The sequence below is a fragment of the Sesamum indicum genome, linkage group LG8, assembly GCF_000512975.1.
Source record: "Sesamum indicum cultivar Zhongzhi No. 13 linkage group LG8, S_indicum_v1.0, whole genome shotgun sequence".
In the NCBI taxonomy this organism is placed as follows: domain Eukaryota; kingdom Viridiplantae; phylum Streptophyta; class Magnoliopsida; order Lamiales; family Pedaliaceae; genus Sesamum; species Sesamum indicum.
In genome coordinates this window covers 244,992-262,969 of record NC_026152.1, presented here as the reverse complement: position 1 = coordinate 262,969, position 17,978 = coordinate 244,992, and the positions used below count along the sequence as shown (strand labels likewise).

At 36.7% G+C, this 17,978-nt stretch overlaps 4 protein-coding genes across 5 annotated transcripts; 3 read left to right on the top strand and 1 right to left on the bottom strand.

The window, feature by feature from the left end:
* On the top strand, positions 540-3,756 carry LOC105167260 (ADP-ribosylation factor GTPase-activating protein AGD12). 2 transcript variants are annotated; one of them, XM_011086900.2, is made up of 9 exons: positions 540-680; positions 1,356-1,448; positions 1,604-1,685; positions 1,813-1,888; positions 1,970-2,133; positions 2,332-2,485; positions 2,733-2,849; positions 3,038-3,133; positions 3,222-3,756. In XM_011086900.2, the coding sequence occupies exons 2-9, from the start codon at positions 1,409-1,411 to the stop codon at positions 3,504-3,506; spliced, it is 1,014 nt and encodes a 337-aa protein (XP_011085202.1). In that variant the 5' UTR covers positions 540-680; positions 1,356-1,408; the 3' UTR covers positions 3,507-3,756. The 2 variants fall into 2 exon arrangements, with proteins under 2 accessions (XP_011085202.1, XP_011085203.1); XM_011086901.2 differs by lacking the exon at positions 540-680 and adding an exon at positions 910-1,095.
* On the bottom strand, positions 4,787-5,221 carry LOC105167259. Its single transcript, XM_011086898.2, has one exon. It carries the CDS (start codon positions 5,219-5,221, stop codon positions 4,787-4,789), a length of 435 nt encoding a protein of 144 aa, XP_011085200.1.
* On the top strand, positions 7,166-10,839 carry LOC105167258 (2-succinylbenzoate--CoA ligase, chloroplastic/peroxisomal). The gene is given in 10 exon segments (XM_011086897.2): positions 7,166-7,481; positions 7,876-7,948; positions 8,181-8,346; positions 8,444-8,542; positions 8,664-8,761; positions 9,026-9,219; positions 9,433-9,560; positions 9,765-10,111; positions 10,203-10,408; positions 10,492-10,839. Coding segments are annotated over 10 exon segments (1,641 nt in total). The 5' UTR covers positions 7,166-7,281; the 3' UTR covers positions 10,622-10,839.
* On the top strand, positions 11,705-17,755 carry LOC105167257 (WPP domain-associated protein). Its single transcript, XM_011086896.2, has 6 exons — positions 11,705-12,382; positions 12,593-15,009; positions 15,409-15,535; positions 16,227-16,328; positions 16,585-16,658; positions 17,372-17,755. The coding sequence occupies exons 2-5, from the start codon at positions 12,608-12,610 to the stop codon at positions 16,645-16,647; spliced, it is 2,694 nt and encodes an 897-aa protein (XP_011085198.1). The 5' UTR covers positions 11,705-12,382; positions 12,593-12,607; the 3' UTR covers positions 16,648-16,658; positions 17,372-17,755.

Genomic DNA, 17,978 nt, shown 5'->3' with positions numbered 1-17,978 from the left:
TTATTAATTTGTTAATAAAATTAAGTTATTAACTATTTATTCTTTTAGATAAAACTGACTAATTACATATCGTGTTTTTTTAACATATTTTCTTTTAAATTTATGATAAAATATATTTTTTTCTAAAAATATTTAACTTCTGGTTAAGCATATATATATATATATATATTTGTCAATTTCTTTTAAGAAGCATATATGAGTTGTTCGTTATACTATATTTATTGTGTATCTACTATATATATTTATATATATATTAACTTATACTCTCGTTGTAATTTAGAATTTTCACTTAGTAATAAAAATAAATAGTTAATAATTTGGTGATGATTTAATTTGTAAAATACTAAAATAAATTGAAAATAATATACATGACGGGTTTATTAATTTAAGAAAAGTAATTATTATAGGAAGAACAGTTATGGAAGGGGAAATGCATTTTATCCTAAAAGATATTTTCCGGAAGGGTGCGAGGAAAAGGTTTGAGCTAAAAAAAGGATAAATTTAAAATCCAAAAAAGAAAGAAAAAGAATAACAAAAAAGAAGTTGTTATCGTTGATTTCAAATCAAATAAAAACGGCCCGTTTCCTGTCCATCCATCAACACCCCAATATTATTTTCTCTCCCCCATTCCTGATTCCAACTAGCCACCAGCAATTCTCCAGAATCGGGGAAAGAAAAGGGTAACTATTCTATCAACTCTTCTTTTCCAGATCTTTCTATGCTAACTATGCATTCATCTGAATTCTATTCAATCATGTTTATGTATGATGTGATTCTTTCTTTCTGTTCGATCGAGATCAGAGGCAATGATTTGCATTTCAGTCTCTTATAATCTTCCCATATGAAGCCCCTTCGATTCAACCTTTTTTTATACTGATGTCTCTGCATGTTTCAAGATCATTTTCATTTTCCAGTCATCGCTCGAATTTCTGGTTTCTAGAAACGGGTTGCTGCAGAAAATTTTGAATCTGCCCATTCTTCTGGCATTTTCAGTAATTTCATTTCTTGGTCCTTCATGGCATGTCAAGAGTGATTCTTTCTTCTTCTAAATATATTTTGTATTGCACGTCAAGAACGATGTGCACCACACAAGAGGTTTGAAATTCTGCAGGCTGATTATTCTGTGCTTGTCTCATTCTGGATTTGCTTAAGCTTTCAGTAAAGTTGGTTTTTCATTCAAGAAATGGCTTAATACGGTTTCTTGTTAAAAGAAAAAATGGCTTAATACTGTTTCGTGTAAAACGATAAGATGCTTTACAAGGATTTTCTCTTTGAAATTTAGCTTACTTGTAGGGTAAATTCCACAATCTCTTCAAAAAATGCATTGCTCAATCCTCTGGTGGATAATTGTGCAGGTTCTTAATAAAGGCTAGTTTAGTTGAATGATAGTCATAGCGGAAACGGAGCAATGAGCCACCGTCAATCTGCCCTGGGGAGACCATCTTCAGGTGAGCCTTTATGTCTTCTTGAATTTAGTAGGAAAAATTATTGAGTAATATACTTCGTACATGTTTTTTTAAGAGCTTTCAATTGAATTTCGCACCTCAATTTTTTTCAATTTGTGTCAGCTCAACCCTTTCTTTGGTCCCTGAAAAACGTACAGGTAAAAAGAGATTGAAGGATCTTTTGGTTCAACGTGATAATCGTTTATGTGCAGATTGTGGTGCTCCAGACCCAAAATGGGCGTAAGTCCTACCACTTTTTGCCTCTTCTCTATTCTTCATTAGTAGGTTATCAATGCTGACACTTTAAATCTTAAAGAGCTTTTGGTTGTATGACCCCTCTGTGCTTCAATTATTTATGCCTTCTCAGATCATCAAATATTGGAGTTTTTTTATGCTTGAAGTGCTGTGCTGTCCACAGAAACCTTGGCACGCATATTTCAAAGGTGATTGCTTCAGGACTCTCTCCATGAGTGAGAAGCCTTCCTGCTTCTTGTTTCTTTAGCACATGATCTTCTATCCTGCAGGTTTTGTCTGTGACATTGGATGAATGGTCTGAGGATGAAATTGATGCAATGATGGAGGTTGGTGGAAATGCATCTGCAAATTCTATCTATGAGGCTTATCTTCCTGAAGGGGTGAAAAAGCCAAGACCAGATGCTCCCCACGATGAGCGCACAAAGTATATTAGGTGAAGCAAAATGGAAACATGCGACAATTGTTGATTTCCGATTTGTGTTGGTCACTCTCGAAGTTTTTTCCATTTTGTTTTTATTCAGCTACTGCACTTTACTTCTTGCTTTTTGTCTTCCACCAGTTGCTTATTCTTCCAACTCCCCACGGCATAAGTTTTTGCAGGATATCATTTCATTCTGTTTGTTCTTTTCAGGTCTAAGTATGAGCTTCAAGAATTTTTAAAACCTAGCCTGCGTATTAAGTCCGGTCCTTCCTCAAAGCAATCCTTACAAGCAAGTTTATCCGGGAAGAAAATGAATGAGAGGAAGGGTTCAATGGATAACAAAACAGTATCATCAATGAATGCGGTATGTTTCCAGACATGTTTACTCCATTCCACTAATGGTAACTGTTTTCTACTTGTGGATGTGCATTTCAATAGCGACAGTAGTCTAGGTTTCCTTAGTTTTGCTAAATGACTGCTGTTATAGGAGGTGAAGAATCATTTATTATAAAACAGTTCATCAAGGTGATATAATTTGTTCTTTGGGTTCTTGGTGCTTCTCATGGATTACTATCTTATACATGTGAAGCTAATGCCAAACATCGTCACAGAATGGCGTGTCGGAATTTATCGGGATGTTGAAGGTTAGAGTACTTAAGGGCACAAACTTAGCAATTCGAGATATGCTATCTAGTGATCCGTATATTATCTTGACGCTTGGCCAGCAGGTTGGTGTGTTTCCTTGCTTTAGTCAGAGAAATGAAAAAGTTCAAAACACATTTGAGTTACTAATTTGATTAAAAAATGAAGGAATATAAAAGAGGGAAAAAAAATATTAACAACAATAAAGAGTTGTTCTTGCATGATTTTCCATATGTTTTTTAACTCTACGTCTAACCATTGTTTGAGTTTCCAGAAAGTGCAAACAAGTGTGGTAACGAGCAATCTGAATCCTGTGTGGAATGAGGAACTTGATCTTGCTGTTCCACAAGATTACGGCTCGATAAAACTGGTAAGCCCTTGTATTCCAACTAGTTTGATGAATCACGAAAAAACTAAAAGAGAGAATGCTGATGCTCCCCCATGCAATCCGTGTCCAGCAAGTTTATGATCACGACATGTTCTCCGCGGATGATATAATGGGGGAAGCGGAGATAGATATTCAACCAATGATAACATCGGCATTGGCGTTTGGAGATGCTACAATGTTTGGAGACATGCAGATTGGGAAATGGCTGAAATCATATGACAATGCTCTTATAGAAGATAGCACTGTGAACATTGTTGCTGGGAAGGTGAAGCAGGACCTATGGCTCAGGCTCCAGAATGTAGAATCTGGAGAGGTGGAACTTGAACTAGAGTGGACTCCCCTCCTCGACCAATAGATCCATCACATTACTATAGTTGTATGTATATAACATATTCATGCTTATTCCAATCCTTTCGCCTTCATCATCCTATTTCTTATTGGAAAATAAATTACCTAATTTAGGATGTCTTTCTTTCTTTTGTTTTTTTTGCCAATATTCATATGTTAGTATTTTTTAAAAGAAGAAGTTTTGATGTACTGTTTCATTTTATTTTTGAAAAAATAAATGTATGAAAGAGTACTTGAGCCCGAGGAGCCTTTGTGTATTCACCCTCTTCTCAATTATTTTCTTGTTATATTTTATGGAAGTTTATATTTATTCGAATATTACATTCTTAGTCAATTGGTTGGATGGCTGCCATAAGTTTTAAATTGGGGATAATGGCATCATTGCTGCCCCCAATCTGAGCAACAATGTGGCATCGCCTGGGAAGGTGGTGGGTAGGCAATAAGGAGCTAGGGTTTGGTGGGGAGGGGGTAGGGAAAACGGGTAATTTGGGAGGTTGATTGATAAGGTGACATGGGTGATATGTTATATTTCAATAGTTGAGGTGAGGAAGAACAAATTATTTTAATCCACACAGACAAATAATGAAAATTTTCCAAATTTTTAAGATTATGTGAGGAATTCCAACAAAAGTAAGGCTTTTGAATTATTTAAAAATTACAGTCCATCAAAAAGTATTTCCAAAGTCAAATGGAAATCTGGTGGATCCTTAGCTTGCTATGAGAGTCCCAGCTGGCGATTAATCAAATGTCATTTTCCTGAATTATTATTCATCAATCTTCACCGAATCTTGACGCTTTAATCCCTATCTTCCTTTCTTATCCAAAAATTGTTCTTCATTGTCTTTTCTCTTATCTTTCTTTTTATTACAAATGTGGCCAGTGTAGGAATAATCCCACGCTCCAAAAGTAATTTCATTTTAGCCTTTTCCAACACCAATCACATTTTTAGGAAATGGAATCACACTAAGCGCATAGCTATTAAGCCCAAATTGAATTTGACTCAATTACTTACGGTGTGGTTTGTATATAACTCATAATTATTAAAAGACAGTACACTGCAAATGTTAATAAATGAGACATCAACAACTTTCATACAACCCTTTAATAAATAGTTTTCTTGAGAAGTGGAAATCAGATATTCTTAAACTTGATGGGGGAAAAGGCACATGCATGGGCAGGCAGAAATAGAATCATGTAGACAAACAACAAATCAAAGAGCGGTAATTAATTAAGAGCTTCATTAATCAACCTAATAATAATAATAATTAAATCAACATTAACTAGCTACTACTTATCATTGGGTGCATGGAGCTCAGAATTTGACGATAATCTCTCTGCTTCCGCCTTCTGCCTGCGGTTGCGGAGCCGAACGACGAAAAACATCCCCGAGACAATCAGCAAAACGATGCCCGCCATCCCAAAAACCGCACTCGCCACCAGCAAACCCATCCTCACGTGCTCTCTGCGGATGCCTCCACCGCTCGACCACGTGTCGTCGCTGATATTCTGCGCCTCCGGAAACGGCACCGACGACTCCGTCGTAGTCGAGCCGAAGAAGGAGAGCATTTGTTGTGCGTCACCCTTTTGAGTGGGCGCTGAAGCGTGCCCTTGGTAGACTAGGCCGTGATCCGAGGGACGGAGGTCGCGGCCAGCTGACAGGCTGACGATGGTTGCCATAGCAACGAAGGTTGAGACGCCGTAGTGGAAGAGATTGAGGCGCATGTTGAGGTTAGTTATGAGAATTTGGGGTTTCAGTGAACTGCAGCTGATGTTTCGTGGTGTGACAGTGAAAATAAGTGGGTGTGCTTTGTGTTAGTCAAAAATAGCAACAGTTGAAGGCGTGATGGGTTGTGGGAGAGCAGTGTGTTTGTGTGTATGAAACATGGTGCTGAGAAGTAAAGGCAATTTGTTGGGCTTGGAGCCTTAAACATGGCAGGCTGGTTCTCATTGGCCCAATTGTCTTAGCAACACAAATTTGAGTGTAGGTGTGGTGACAATGTTGATTTCCATATTTGAATGTGTTTAAAAGGTTTTGGAAAAGACAAAGGAAGGTGATAGAATATTTACGTATACAAATAGTTGTCCAAATATTTAAGTTTTAATTAAATTGAGTGATCTTAATTGAAACTCAACTACTACTTAATTTTATCTTTAACTTTCCCAGAGAAAACAGAGTTTTTATAATAACACGTGATTCTGCTCATTCTCCATCCACCCCTTTTTCTCTATTTTAGAACCATCACTTCATCAATATTTTAATTATTCTGTAAACCTAATCAGCTATCATACTATGGAACTTCCACCTACACTCTATGTAACTACCAATATATCAAATATTTTTATTATTTAAAAATTTATAAATATTTGATAAAAAATTATATAATTATTGAATGGAGATACCAACTTGTTAACTTTGTATTTAATGTATTTTTTTCTTTTTTTAAAAAAAATTAAGAATTATTCAAGTAAATAAAAAAATAAAAATTCTAAAAGAATATTATCTACTTAGTTCATAAATAAAATTATAATTCCTAATTTTTAAATATATTTTCATGATTTCATCACAAAAAATGAATAAAATCATAATAGAGGTTAACAAATTGAATTAATATTAAAATTAAAAAAAAAATTCGATTATAAGAAAAAATCTATATCATATATCCATATCCGGAGGGTGTGCGGGAGAGTAGAGATGAGTAGTCTAGGCACGCCTGACAAATGCTTGGTATTCAACACAACACCCACCCTCCCTTCCTCCTACCCAATCTTTGAGTAACTCGCCGCCACCAGCGCCGCCACCGTCCCCCACCCATCCTTAATCACACTCAAAGGTCAATCAACAATAGTTGTATTGTTACGCTATCCATCATAAATACCAAATTATTATACATGCTAAAAGTCTCTAAACTGTTTCTATTCCAACGTTGAATTCAAATCCAAACATTGAATTCAATTACCCTCATTTCTTTCTTCCTGTTATTGATTCATTGCAACAAATATAATATATTGACTTGATTTGTTTATTAATTGCAAGATTTTAACGGAACCTTTTTCATTTTTTATTAGAAAATATATATATATATATATATATATAAAGATTTAATTGTTTTTGTTAGAAGTGAAGTAATTAGGCAGTAGTGTAAAGAGAAGAAGCTGAATAATTAGCAATGGGAATAAAACCAATTTAATGGTCAACTTTAGACCCAAAATTATTAAGTAATACATAAATCAACTAAAAAACAAAACAGTAGACATTATTAGAAATATTAATTGTTGATGCATGAGGAGTGTTGTGTGTGTATGAGGTATGTTGATGGTAGCAAGAGCAGCAGTAGTTAGTATTATTGTATAATAATTAGCTGGCAGCTCACATGCTGTTTATTATATACTCTGGTATTTATTAATTAATATTATTGAGTTGAAGTTCGAATCCCCAAAAATAATTAAATACTCTTTTTTATAATTGGTTTGATGAGTTGCAGTCTGCAGAGGCAGAAGACATGCGGCTTCACTCGCTTTCTAATTTCACCAACTTCATTTCTCTAATATTAGCTTAGGACAAAACTCCCATTTTCTTCCTATTCACTTTTGTTTTTATTTTTAATTTTAATTTTTGAATGAGTCTTGAGTACTACTTTATATAAACTCCACTTTTATTACAACTCTTCTGAATACGATAAAAAGGATAGAAAGTGTTTCCTCTCTCTCTCTCCCTCTCTCTCCATATCTTTCTCACCCTTCACTGCTATCTACACTTCTCTGGCTTCCCCTATTTGCTCTTAATGGCTACTTATTCCCACGCCCACATCTGCCAGTGCTTGAGCCGCCTCGCCACCGCCCGCCCCCACTCTACCCTTTCCATCTATGGCCACCGCCGCAAAACCGGAATGCAATTCGTCCAAGGAGTTCTGGCCCTCGCCCGCCGCCTTCTTCACCTCGGTGTCTGCCCCGGCCACGTCGTTTCCATTTCTGCTCTCAACAGGTTTTACTCTCCAAATTACAACTAGCTAGTGCACCCAAATTTCGCTAGTATAATATATTGTTTGAAAATAGGACGGCTGTATATGTATGTATACTTGGTCAGCATGCATGTTTCCTAGCTAATTCTGACTTGTTTCTAGTTACTGCTGTTCAAGCATGATGCACAACCTTTATCCCATTTTGTACATCTCCTTGTGCTATTTTGACAGTCCAAGCAACCAATCCAAGTCGTATACAGATCAGTGATCTTTTGATCCATCCCTTGCTTTCAAAGGACCGATTTAAAAAATGTCAATTGTTACCCGTTTGATCTGAATATTTGTTTCTGATTATATTGGAGTGTAATTGACTGCAGCATGAACCTGATGAAAGCTGGTTGAATTTTTTTGTTTCAGTGATTTGTACTTGGAATGGATGCTTGCTATTACTTACGTTGGAGGAATTGCTGCTCCACTCAACTATCGATGGGTTCGAAACTCGGATTTCTAGTCCTGCTGTTATCACCAATTTTTTATTGGGATTTAAATAGATAGAAAGAAATTCAAATAAAAAAATGAAATGATTTTTCATGTTTCAGTGGGATGACGATGCTTCTTAGTTCGTAATTACGAAATTTATTCTATTCGATGCCACTTTAGGAACCGTGATAAATTATATATCGTAGACAAATTGTGGTGCTAACCTACAACATATTTTGCAGAGTTTGGAAGAGGCAAAATCAGCGATGGAGGTCGCACAACCTGTGTTACTAGTTACCGATTCAAGCCGTGGTTTTTGGCATTCCAAGTTTCAGATCGATTCTGTGCCATCTCTGCGGTGGCATGTTTTAATGGACATGCCTGTTCAAGGGAATGACAAGGGGACTGGTAAGGCATCTGTATTGAAAATTTAGATGATCAAGCATACAACCTAGTACGTATGAAGGCATGTATATGTAATAAAGCTCTTGTCTTGAAATTGCAGTTTTTGCTACTGAATTGCTTAACGAGCCTACTGAAAGATCTGTTACGCTAGACTATCTTTGGGCACCTGAAGGAGCTGCAGTTATATGTTTCACCTCAGGTTTTAGCTAATTTTCCATCTCATTCTTTTCTATTTTGCTTTTTCTTCCTTTTTGCTTTATATTAATATGTAAGACAGAGCAATTGGTGATACCTAATTTGGTTTTTCTTGATGCCCATAGGTACCACTGGAAGACCAAAAGGAGCCACCATAAGCCATTTAGCACTAGTCGTGCAATCCCTAGCAAAAATTGCATTTGTTCACTACGATGAGGATGATGTATGCATTTTTTTCTTTTTTTCCCCTGAGATTTCCTTTCTGTTTATGTTTTTCTCCTAAGAATTGTTGAGAAAATAGAATCTTCGCTATTGCTTTCGGATTAAAAAAATTGAAGTCTAGAAAAATGGCACCCAGTTTCTACATATCATGTTCCATGGGAGATTCAAATGAAATTTATGTCTGCTGCTGGAATCTAATCTCCAATTCAAATGAAATTTATGTCTGCTGCTGGAATCTAATCTCCACATTCATGAACTCTGGCAGGTCTATCTCCACACTGCTCCCCTGTGCCATATAGGTGGGATATCATCAGCCATGGCAATGTTAATGGCAGGCGGTTGTCATGTTATGCTACCAAAGTTTGACACTAATTTAGCAATTCAAGCCATTAAGGAGCACAACGTCACTTCTTTCATCACTGTACCCACAATTATGGCTGATCTCATCTCCTTTAATAGGTAAAGGAAGACGCTCTTTAGTCTGATATAGTGATTCTGGTTATGTTTTGACACTTTTGAGAATTGATACAAGTTTGTACTACTACCAAACATTAACTAGGCATATTTTAATATCATTTTGCTCTTATCTAACGATTTTACAAGAGATCATATGATGTATTTGTTTCTGGATATGCCTAGTCTGTTGTATTGATCTGTAAAAACTTTTCACAGGATGAAGAAAACATCTGAAACTTTCGAATCTGTGAAAAAGATTCTGAATGGAGGTGGTGGTCTGTCAGTTGAGCTCATCAGAGAAGCAACCGAAATTTTTCCGAGAGCCACACTTCTCTCTGCTTATGGTGTGTTTTCATGATCTTATGTTAAATCTCTCTTTTGTTTTCTTTCTTCAAATAACTTGAATTGAGTTTTTGAACTCCATCTACATCAAATCAGCTTGCCTAAATTACCCCTCAACCTTCCCAACTTTTCTTGATCCACTGTATTCTGTTGCAGAAGCATAAACATTCTTCTGACACGATATTTCATATCTCGACCCGTTGCAGGAATGACAGAGGCATGTTCTTCTCTGACCTTCATGACCCTTTATGATCCAGCAAAAGACAGCAGCTTCCAGCAGCCACATGATGTCAAAAAATCTAACTTAAGTCACGAAGGAGGTGTTTTGTGTAAGTGCTGACGAATCTTTTGTGCTGGGAGAATATTGATGAGGGGTCCCCATGCAATGCTCCATTACTGGGGTCAAAGTCCGCCAAAGCATTTGAATCCCGTACATGAAGGCTGGCTTGACACAGGAGATATAGGGCAGATAGACGACCATGGTAATCTCTGGCTTATTGGGCGTGAAAAGGATAGAATCAAGAGTGGAGGGGAGAACATTTACCCAGAAGAGGTAATCATGTTACCCAACCTGTATACTAATCTTTCCTAATCGGATATTCAAGTTTGTTGGCAAAGCACACATGTAAACTGATGTGATACAGGTAGAGGCCGTCTTATCCCAGCATCCTGGAATTTCCAGAACTGTTGTTGTTGGAGTTCCAGATTCTCGGTTAACAGAGATGGTGATTGCCTGTGTTCAACCAAACGACGGTTGGCGATGGGCTGAATTTGACAGCAACAAAGACCAGATCCAATGTTTATCCAGTGAGATCCTCAAGCACTTTTGTAAGGAAAAGAACTTAACAGGGTATGTCTTAGTTTCACATATTCATAGTCCCTTTACCTCTGCCAAGTTTCAGACTGGTGTAAGAAAATCTTCAATCCATGCAGGTTTAAAATTCCCAAAAGATTTATTTTATGGAGGAAGACATTTCCAATGACAACAACTGGGAAATTAAAGAGGGACCAAGTCAGAGCAGAAGTAATGTCTGAAACGCAATTCCTGTCCAGCAAACTATAACCCAACAACTACGTCCTTCTGGGAGCCCACCCCCACAGACGAAATCCAATAGACATGTATTTCGCGCTGTTGGTTCTGGTTCTTTGTGAAACAAAATAAGGCTAATGCTGGTGAAGTTCTAAATTGGAATTAGGCAGTGCCACTGGCATTTAAAGTTAAACAATAAAACGTTTGAAATGAAATTCAAGTCCATAATGAGAAATGGCATATAATTAAAGTGCATCCAGCCTGGAGACCAGCATCATATGATTAAAGGTGGTAATCATCACCTAAAAAAAGTAAACAAAATTACCATTAAGCAACCAAACTCCTGATTACCACTCTTGAAAAACCAACCCATGCCTTCTTCCTTTGTTCTATTAATATCAACTCAATCCCCCTTTTCACAATTAATCATTTCCTTGCAAGATTGTTCTAAAGTCGCTCACATGCCGTAACCCAACAACATTGTCATTTCTTTTACCATCATAATTGAGTTTTTAAATATTAAATAACATAAATTATTTCATATCAGCTTTATTATAGAGTCAATGGCATACTTCAGATGCATTTTTATATTTTTACACTCAATTTCATATAAAAAAGAGAACCTAACTATTTTACTCAATTGGGAGCCGTATATGTTTTGAATTTTATTGATATGGTAAGAAAATAAGTAAAAGTATTATTGAAATGAATTCTCACGTGACTTGCGATTCGATCAGCGATGTATTGTCCTTTGTGGCTCCATAATAATTTCACGAGTTTGTTTTAAAAAAGCGTTTTACAATCTTGACCTATTCAATCCCAAAATAAGGTGTTATTTGTTTTGGTCTCAGTTGCATAAGGAGGAGCGCTTCTCGAGGTAAATAGGGTATTAGGTTTTATAAGCTACTCAAACTCATTGTTTGCAACTGATTTAGGATGATTGCATACATAATCAACCCCTAACAAGAGGATTGAGTAACTTATAAATCTCAAGGCATCTTCTCTCTAGCAAGATGTCTTAATATGACAAAATCGTACGACTTTTTCTTATAAAAATAAAATAAATATGAATAATACTTCATTACGAAATTGACCCTATAAATTATTTACGCCCTGTTTAAAATAAAATTACAACATACATACAATATCAAAGTAACAATAGCTAACATAATGTAATACCGATCAAATGGGTAGCCATATCAAATTATTTTCATTTATTATGATTTTTGGGTTCTAACTTGCACAAAACACACATGCTCTATCAAGTTGAAGACAACATCTGTATTGAGTGGCGGGTAAGAGTATTAAAATATTAATAAAAGAGGAGCGATTTTGGACGGAGTCTGTGTCTGTGTCTGGGGTGTGTATTTGGTCCTGAAGTGAGAATTCATATATTTTCATGGGGTGGGCGGTAAATATTCAAAGAAACGTCAACACTCATACTTGTAATACTAACAAAATAAATATACGCTAGACTATTATTATATCTCAATTCTTACCTTCCTATTTTGCCCTCTCATTAGCCAAATTCACATCCGAAGCGAAGTGATGGCAAGTGGCGTAAATTACGTCTTAAATTAAGCCTCATTTATCACTTCTATTCACTCCCGCTCTTTCCATCCTTTTGCTGCTCTCGCCCAAAAATTCTGCTACCCTTCTTCTCACAGACACCTAAACCCTAGAAACCCCTATACTAATTCTAGTGGAACATGAAGTTATTCAAGTAGCACAAGTTGTAAGGATTGTGTGAATTTTCGGTTCAAGAAGTAAAAGTATTTGCCCATTAATTTACTTGTAAGTATCCCTGTTTTTTTCTCTTAATATGTATATTTTTTTCCCATTGTTATTCTTTTATCCTCTCTCTCTCTCTCTCTCTCGTTATATAGCTCCTTGTATGTGATACATGTATGGTATTAGGTGTTTTTGGGTGCTTATTTGAATCTATAATAATTTAATTCAGCTAATAAGTTTCTAGTTTATTTTGCTATTTTGGCTATATTTCAGGTAGCTGTATGTGTTATGGAGAGTCAAGAGGTGTTGGTAAATGGTGGAATGTCAAATGGGAGCGCTATAATTTCATATGGAAATGGCTTAGAGCAGGTAAATAGTGATAATGGGTTGGAGCAAGTGGGTTTTGATGAAAAGGGGAAAGGGAATTTGGCAGAGGAGGTTTTGGAGGATTTGGAGGAATACTGGGAAGATATTAATGACAGATTAATGATTTCACGGATGGTCAGTGATTCTGTTATCAAGGGAATGGTGACTGCAGTGGAACAAGAGGCAGCAGAAAAAATCGCATCCAAGGAACTTGAACTGTCCAATTTGAAGTGGTTTCTGCAGTCGCACGAGGTCGTTACTGGTAAATTTGAGGATGTAAGGTTGCCAGTGGGGCGGAAAACATTTGAAGCTGGGAATTATGGGAGGTTTTCTTGTGTTACCAATGCCTTTGTGAAACATGAAAAGATGAGGGAGGACTTACATGCTTTACGGAGTGTGGCAGGAGAGCAGTTCAAGAAGGCTAAGAAGGAGATTGAGTGTGCCAGAGGAGCTAATTCCATCAAGAAGATTGGTTCTGGCTCTGAGTTGGTGGGATTGGGTGGAATATTAGAGGAGAAGCAGTGCGAAAGCTGGATGCATGTGGATAAGACACTGGAATGTCTGAAGACAACAGTGGATACTATCTGCACAAAGGTGGATGATATTTTACTGTCCTCCAGGATTTCACTTTCTGAGTGGCAACAAGATCAAGTTTTGTCAGCGAAACTTGAGGATATAGTGATACAAAGTGTACTTAGGAGTCTTCAGGAGGAGCTTGAGGAGAACCTTTGGGAACAATATGTTCAATTTACAGGAACTCAGGATGTTAATTGGCTTGAAAAGCTTAATGATATATCTAGTTTAGGCAACCAGTTGGATGCAGTTCTGAAGTCACTCTCCTTACCGGAAACAGGGTTCGTTTCTCATGGATCTCACGATTTGGAAAATTTGCACCACAAGACCTTAAGCAATCATATACAGTCGCCCTCACTCTGTGGAGAAAATGGGACTCTAGACGCATCTGATATTCATGTCGCTGAGAGCTATGATTTTCAGCAGCTGAGACACATGCCTAAGGAAGAATTAGTAAATTATTTTAATAACATCATATCTAAGATGAAGAGAGACCATGAGTCAGCTCTACAGCAAAAGACTGAAGAATATTTTCGTCTAAAACGTGAATACCTAAAAGAGAAGAGATCCTTTGTTACACACAGGAAAGATGAAGAATTTGATGCGTTAAGGAAAAGGATTCCTGACATTATCTCAAAGTTGGAGAACTTCCTCTTGGAAAATAAAAAGTTTCCTACATTAACCAACAATGTTGAGAGTATGGGGAAACTGAAGCATAGACTAGATAACCTTCTCTCTGAAAATCATCACCTCAGAGACAGCCTTGCCGACAAGAAAAATGAGGTTAAGTGTCTAGAAGCAGAGATTTTGGATGCTGCTGCAAAATTGTCGGAGCATACTTTGGCTGAGGAAAACATGTTGAAGCTTGTGGAAAATCTCAAATCAGCAATGGAAGATTCATGCATTGAAGCTTCACTTAGTGAAGAAGTATATAAGTGTGCTCTCAGGGAGCAGCTTGCACAGAGGTGTTGTGTCTCTGAAGATTCAAACATGAGCTCCCTTCTAACTGAAGAAATTTATGATATCATTCTCAGGGAAGCTGTTAATACTGCCGAAAATGCAAACAGACATAAAGTTGAAGATTCAGATATTGAGTCATTGATAGTGCAGGATTTGAGTGGACTGATATTAACAGAAGCTGTCAAGGATGCTGGGCGAAAACTAAACGATTTGTCTCAGGAAGTTCTGATTGATAAAGAAATTAGAATCAGTTTAGCAATGGAAGCTCTTGAAAAGGAAAATGAATTAAGGCTGTTGGTGGAAGAGAAGGAGAAATTAAGGCAGGAGATTCTGGATATGAGAACAGCAATAAAACAGAAGGAGAAGCTAGCAATGGGTTTATCGATTTCGTTGTCAAAAGAGAGGGAGCAGTTTGAGCTAGCTTTGCGAGAGCTGGGTATTTTAAGGGAACATTCTAGTCGACAAGAAACATTGGTTGCCGAGAGCAACAGGGAACTCGAAACTTTAAGGTCTCAACATGCAGAAGCACTGAAGCAGATTGAAGTTGATAGAATGGAAATACAAAATCTTAATCAGAAGCTTGATCAGACAAAAGAGGTGTTAACAGAAGCAAACAAAGAGAGACATTCTGCATTCACTCTTTCACAAGAAACTCATGACAAGTTACTGGTAAGTGAAGCTAGAGAGGAGAAATTAAGAAAGGAAATGGAAATGGCTGCCAGTGGGTTCTCCAAAATGTTTGACGATTTTGCATGCAGAGTATCAGGAGTAGTAAAAAGCAATACTCTGAGGTATAGCATAAAACTTGTGTATGATCTTTTGTTTGTGATTAGCATGCGATAAACTATATCAGCTTTGATTCTTGAGTAACCCACATCAGGTTCCTCATAGGACAAGCATATTGATTTTCATTGGGGGCAGGGGGTAGTGTGGGGGCATAAGAGAAAGAAAGACATGTTTTCTTGAGTCATATGATCTCTCCTTGTGTTCAAAGATCTTAGTGTAATTTTGCCCCTTGAAGAGTCTGCTGACAAGGAATAATTATATTCTTCTGTGTAACATATGCAATGCTAACATTTTACTTATTAAAGTTCTCTTTGGAAACAACTCATTATCTGTGGTGTTTTGTTGAAAGGCAAAATTAATTTGTAATTCTGTTTGTGTTTTGGGGTCATATTCATGATTCTCAGGTTGGAAGACATAAGTTCTCAACTCAAAGCTTTCTCCAAGATGGCTACTGTGCTAAGAAGCACGGGATTCATGTACAAACAGAAGCTGGAGCGGAGATGTGCTGATCTCCAAATGGCAGAGGCTGAGGTAATGAAGTCAAAACCTCATGTTGTGATTGTTCGAGTGATGTTTTTTTATAATAAGAGGTATAGCATCCTGATTTACAGTGATGACTGTTAGTGCGGCATTGGTTATTGTGGACATTGTTTTTCAAATTCTCTTCCAGGGAATTGTACAACTGTGCGATACTGGCTAGGTGGTTTTGTCATGCATGTGTGTCTGTACTATTTTGCAACATTCATAGTGATATTATGTTGTGCTATATGTTTATTCAGCCTATTACTAGATCTACAGTGTCCATTATAGTATGTTGATCATGCTATACCAAGGAAAGCAACATGTGCAGATTCGGATAAATTGCTTTGACTGCCCTTGGATCCTTTAAACCATCTCATTTTATGATCTGCTGGATGATGTAAAATTTTATAATCATATTCGTTTGAGGATCATTGATGCTTAGATTATATGTATATATGCTTTCTAAATACTATAATATGCTAAAGGATATGATTGAAAATGTCAAAACCAAGTGTAACTGAACTAGGTCAATTGTTATAGCTTTCAGTCTGGATCTCCAAAAGGAGATTCATAGAAGTACAATGGAAAATTTTGGTTTATAATTCTTGCTTGAATTTTTCTGTTTGCAATTGGTACATTTTTGGCCTTTATACTCTTTCTCACTGTCTCTGAGTGGTTTCTGAATACATGCTTGTTTCAGGTTGATCTTTTAGGGGATGAGGTTGATGCTTTGTTGAGATTGCTGGAGAAAATATACATTGCACTTGATCATTACTCTCCAGTTTTAAAGCATTATCCGGGGGTAAGTTGAACCCAAGTCTACTAGGAATGCCAATCTTTAATTTTCTCCTTTATAACATGTCATTGTATGACTATATGTATCTGATATACCTTTTTGCATGAGCATTGGAAAAAAACGTGGCAACTTTTCTCATTATGTTTTTCTTGGAAAAGTCAAAAGGCCAAGAACCTCATAAATAAGTAAACCCTGTTGTCACCACCTTCATTTGTGCTTTCAAATGGCGATCAATTAACAAGTTGATATTACTTCATTGCAGATTATTGAGATCCTCGAGCTGGTCAGGAGGGAATTGAGTGGAGGATCTACCAAACTGTTGTGATCAACTCCATGGTAAGTAAGTGTGGCCTAAAGGCAACTGCTAAGTGTTGGCGCCTTCTCAATTCCAAGCATGCTTTTAATGTAAAAAGAGAAATCTGTCTATTTTACTGAAATACAAACTTTTAATTTTCTAAAGTTCATGTTTCCTTGTATTTGGTTTTACATTCTTTTATTGCAAGTGCAAATTAATCATGTTATGCAATTAGGCTTATACTTTGCTTCATATATTTATTGACCAAAGACCACTTACCACTGTTCTGTGTTCTGTGTACATAAATATATTCATACTTTGAAACAAAAGCTCTACATGTGCAAATGAAAATATCAATTTAAGTGGATAAAGAACAATATGAAATTTCTGAGTCGAAATGGAGTATTTGGAGGCATAACTAATGACTTTTAGAATATGTCTCATTTTCAAGTTGGAGCATGCAAGGGAAAATAAGAGAGGAAAAAAGGCAGAACAAGTACTTTTGTCCTTGCCACTTGATGATGAAGTTGAAGTTTAAGCTGGTGCCAACCTTGCTTTTCAATTTTTATTAATGCTGTGTCTAAAAAAATAAAAGCAATGGCTATCTTGCTATGTAGTTATAACTGATTTGGGTATCACTCCACACAAGAAACATGCGTGTCTTTCATCGATGGACCAGAGTTAACATCTTTCTATTGTTGTTGGTGGTTGTATTTTGTTGATTGTAGTCTCAATATTGTGATTATGTCTTCAGGATGAATGCGAAACTCTTTGATGACAAGCTATGCTGATATCATGTGTATGGAGAAAGGTGACTTAAGCAATCTAACCACTCCATATATGCTACCATGTGCACCAATTTGGGCAGTTGAACCAGAAATTCACCCCTGTTCGTAATGGACTTGGATAGTTAAGTTAAAGAAGAGACCTTTTTGCTGTGTGCGTCTGAAGCTCAACCGAGGAAATTCTATAATGAAGAGAGATCTGTGGTCTTGCTCTTATACCTGGTTTTTTCTCTTTTAACTCTGTGTTTCCTTGTAAATGACCACATGTAAATCTGCTGTTCCATTAGTTAGATTAATTGAAAAAGCAGGCTCCCTCACATATTCATATATATATATATATATTCATTCATTTACTTTGCTACTGTCGATTCCAATGATTGGCAACATAGTCTCATGCCTCCCAATTTTGTGTTGCTAAAAGAAGGCTCGTATATATATATATGTGTGTGTATTATACTGTATAGTTTTCTGTTTCACTTTCCCATATATGAGGATGACAATGTCGCTAATCAAATTGTCGCCCATTGGACCATTACTCGTGTCTTGACGTTTGGCACTACTAGTTGTAAACCCAAC

Bases quoted from the DNA above. Each gene is read 5' to 3' on its own strand.
- LOC105167260 (XM_011086900.2), top strand. From the start codon at position 1,409: ATGAGCCACCGTCAATCTGCCCTGGGGAGACCATCTTCAG. The intron at 1,449-1,603 runs GTGAGCCTTTAT...AAAAACGTACAG, and splicing joins CCTGGGGAGACCATCTTCAG to GTAAAAAGAGATTGAAGGAT. The intron at 1,889-1,969 runs GTGATTGCTTCA...TCTATCCTGCAG, and splicing joins TTGGCACGCATATTTCAAAG to GTTTTGTCTGTGACATTGGA.
- LOC105167259 (XM_011086898.2), bottom strand. From the start codon at position 5,221: ATGCGCCTCAATCTCTTCCACTACGGCGTCTCAACCTTCGTTGCTATG.
- LOC105167257 (XM_011086896.2), top strand. From the start codon at position 12,608: ATGGAGAGTCAAGAGGTGTTGGTAAATGGTGGAATGTCAAATGGGAGC. The intron at 15,010-15,408 runs GTATAGCATAAA...CATGATTCTCAG, and splicing joins GTAAAAAGCAATACTCTGAG to GTTGGAAGACATAAGTTCTC. The intron at 15,536-16,226 runs GTAATGAAGTCA...TGCTTGTTTCAG, and splicing joins TCCAAATGGCAGAGGCTGAG to GTTGATCTTTTAGGGGATGA.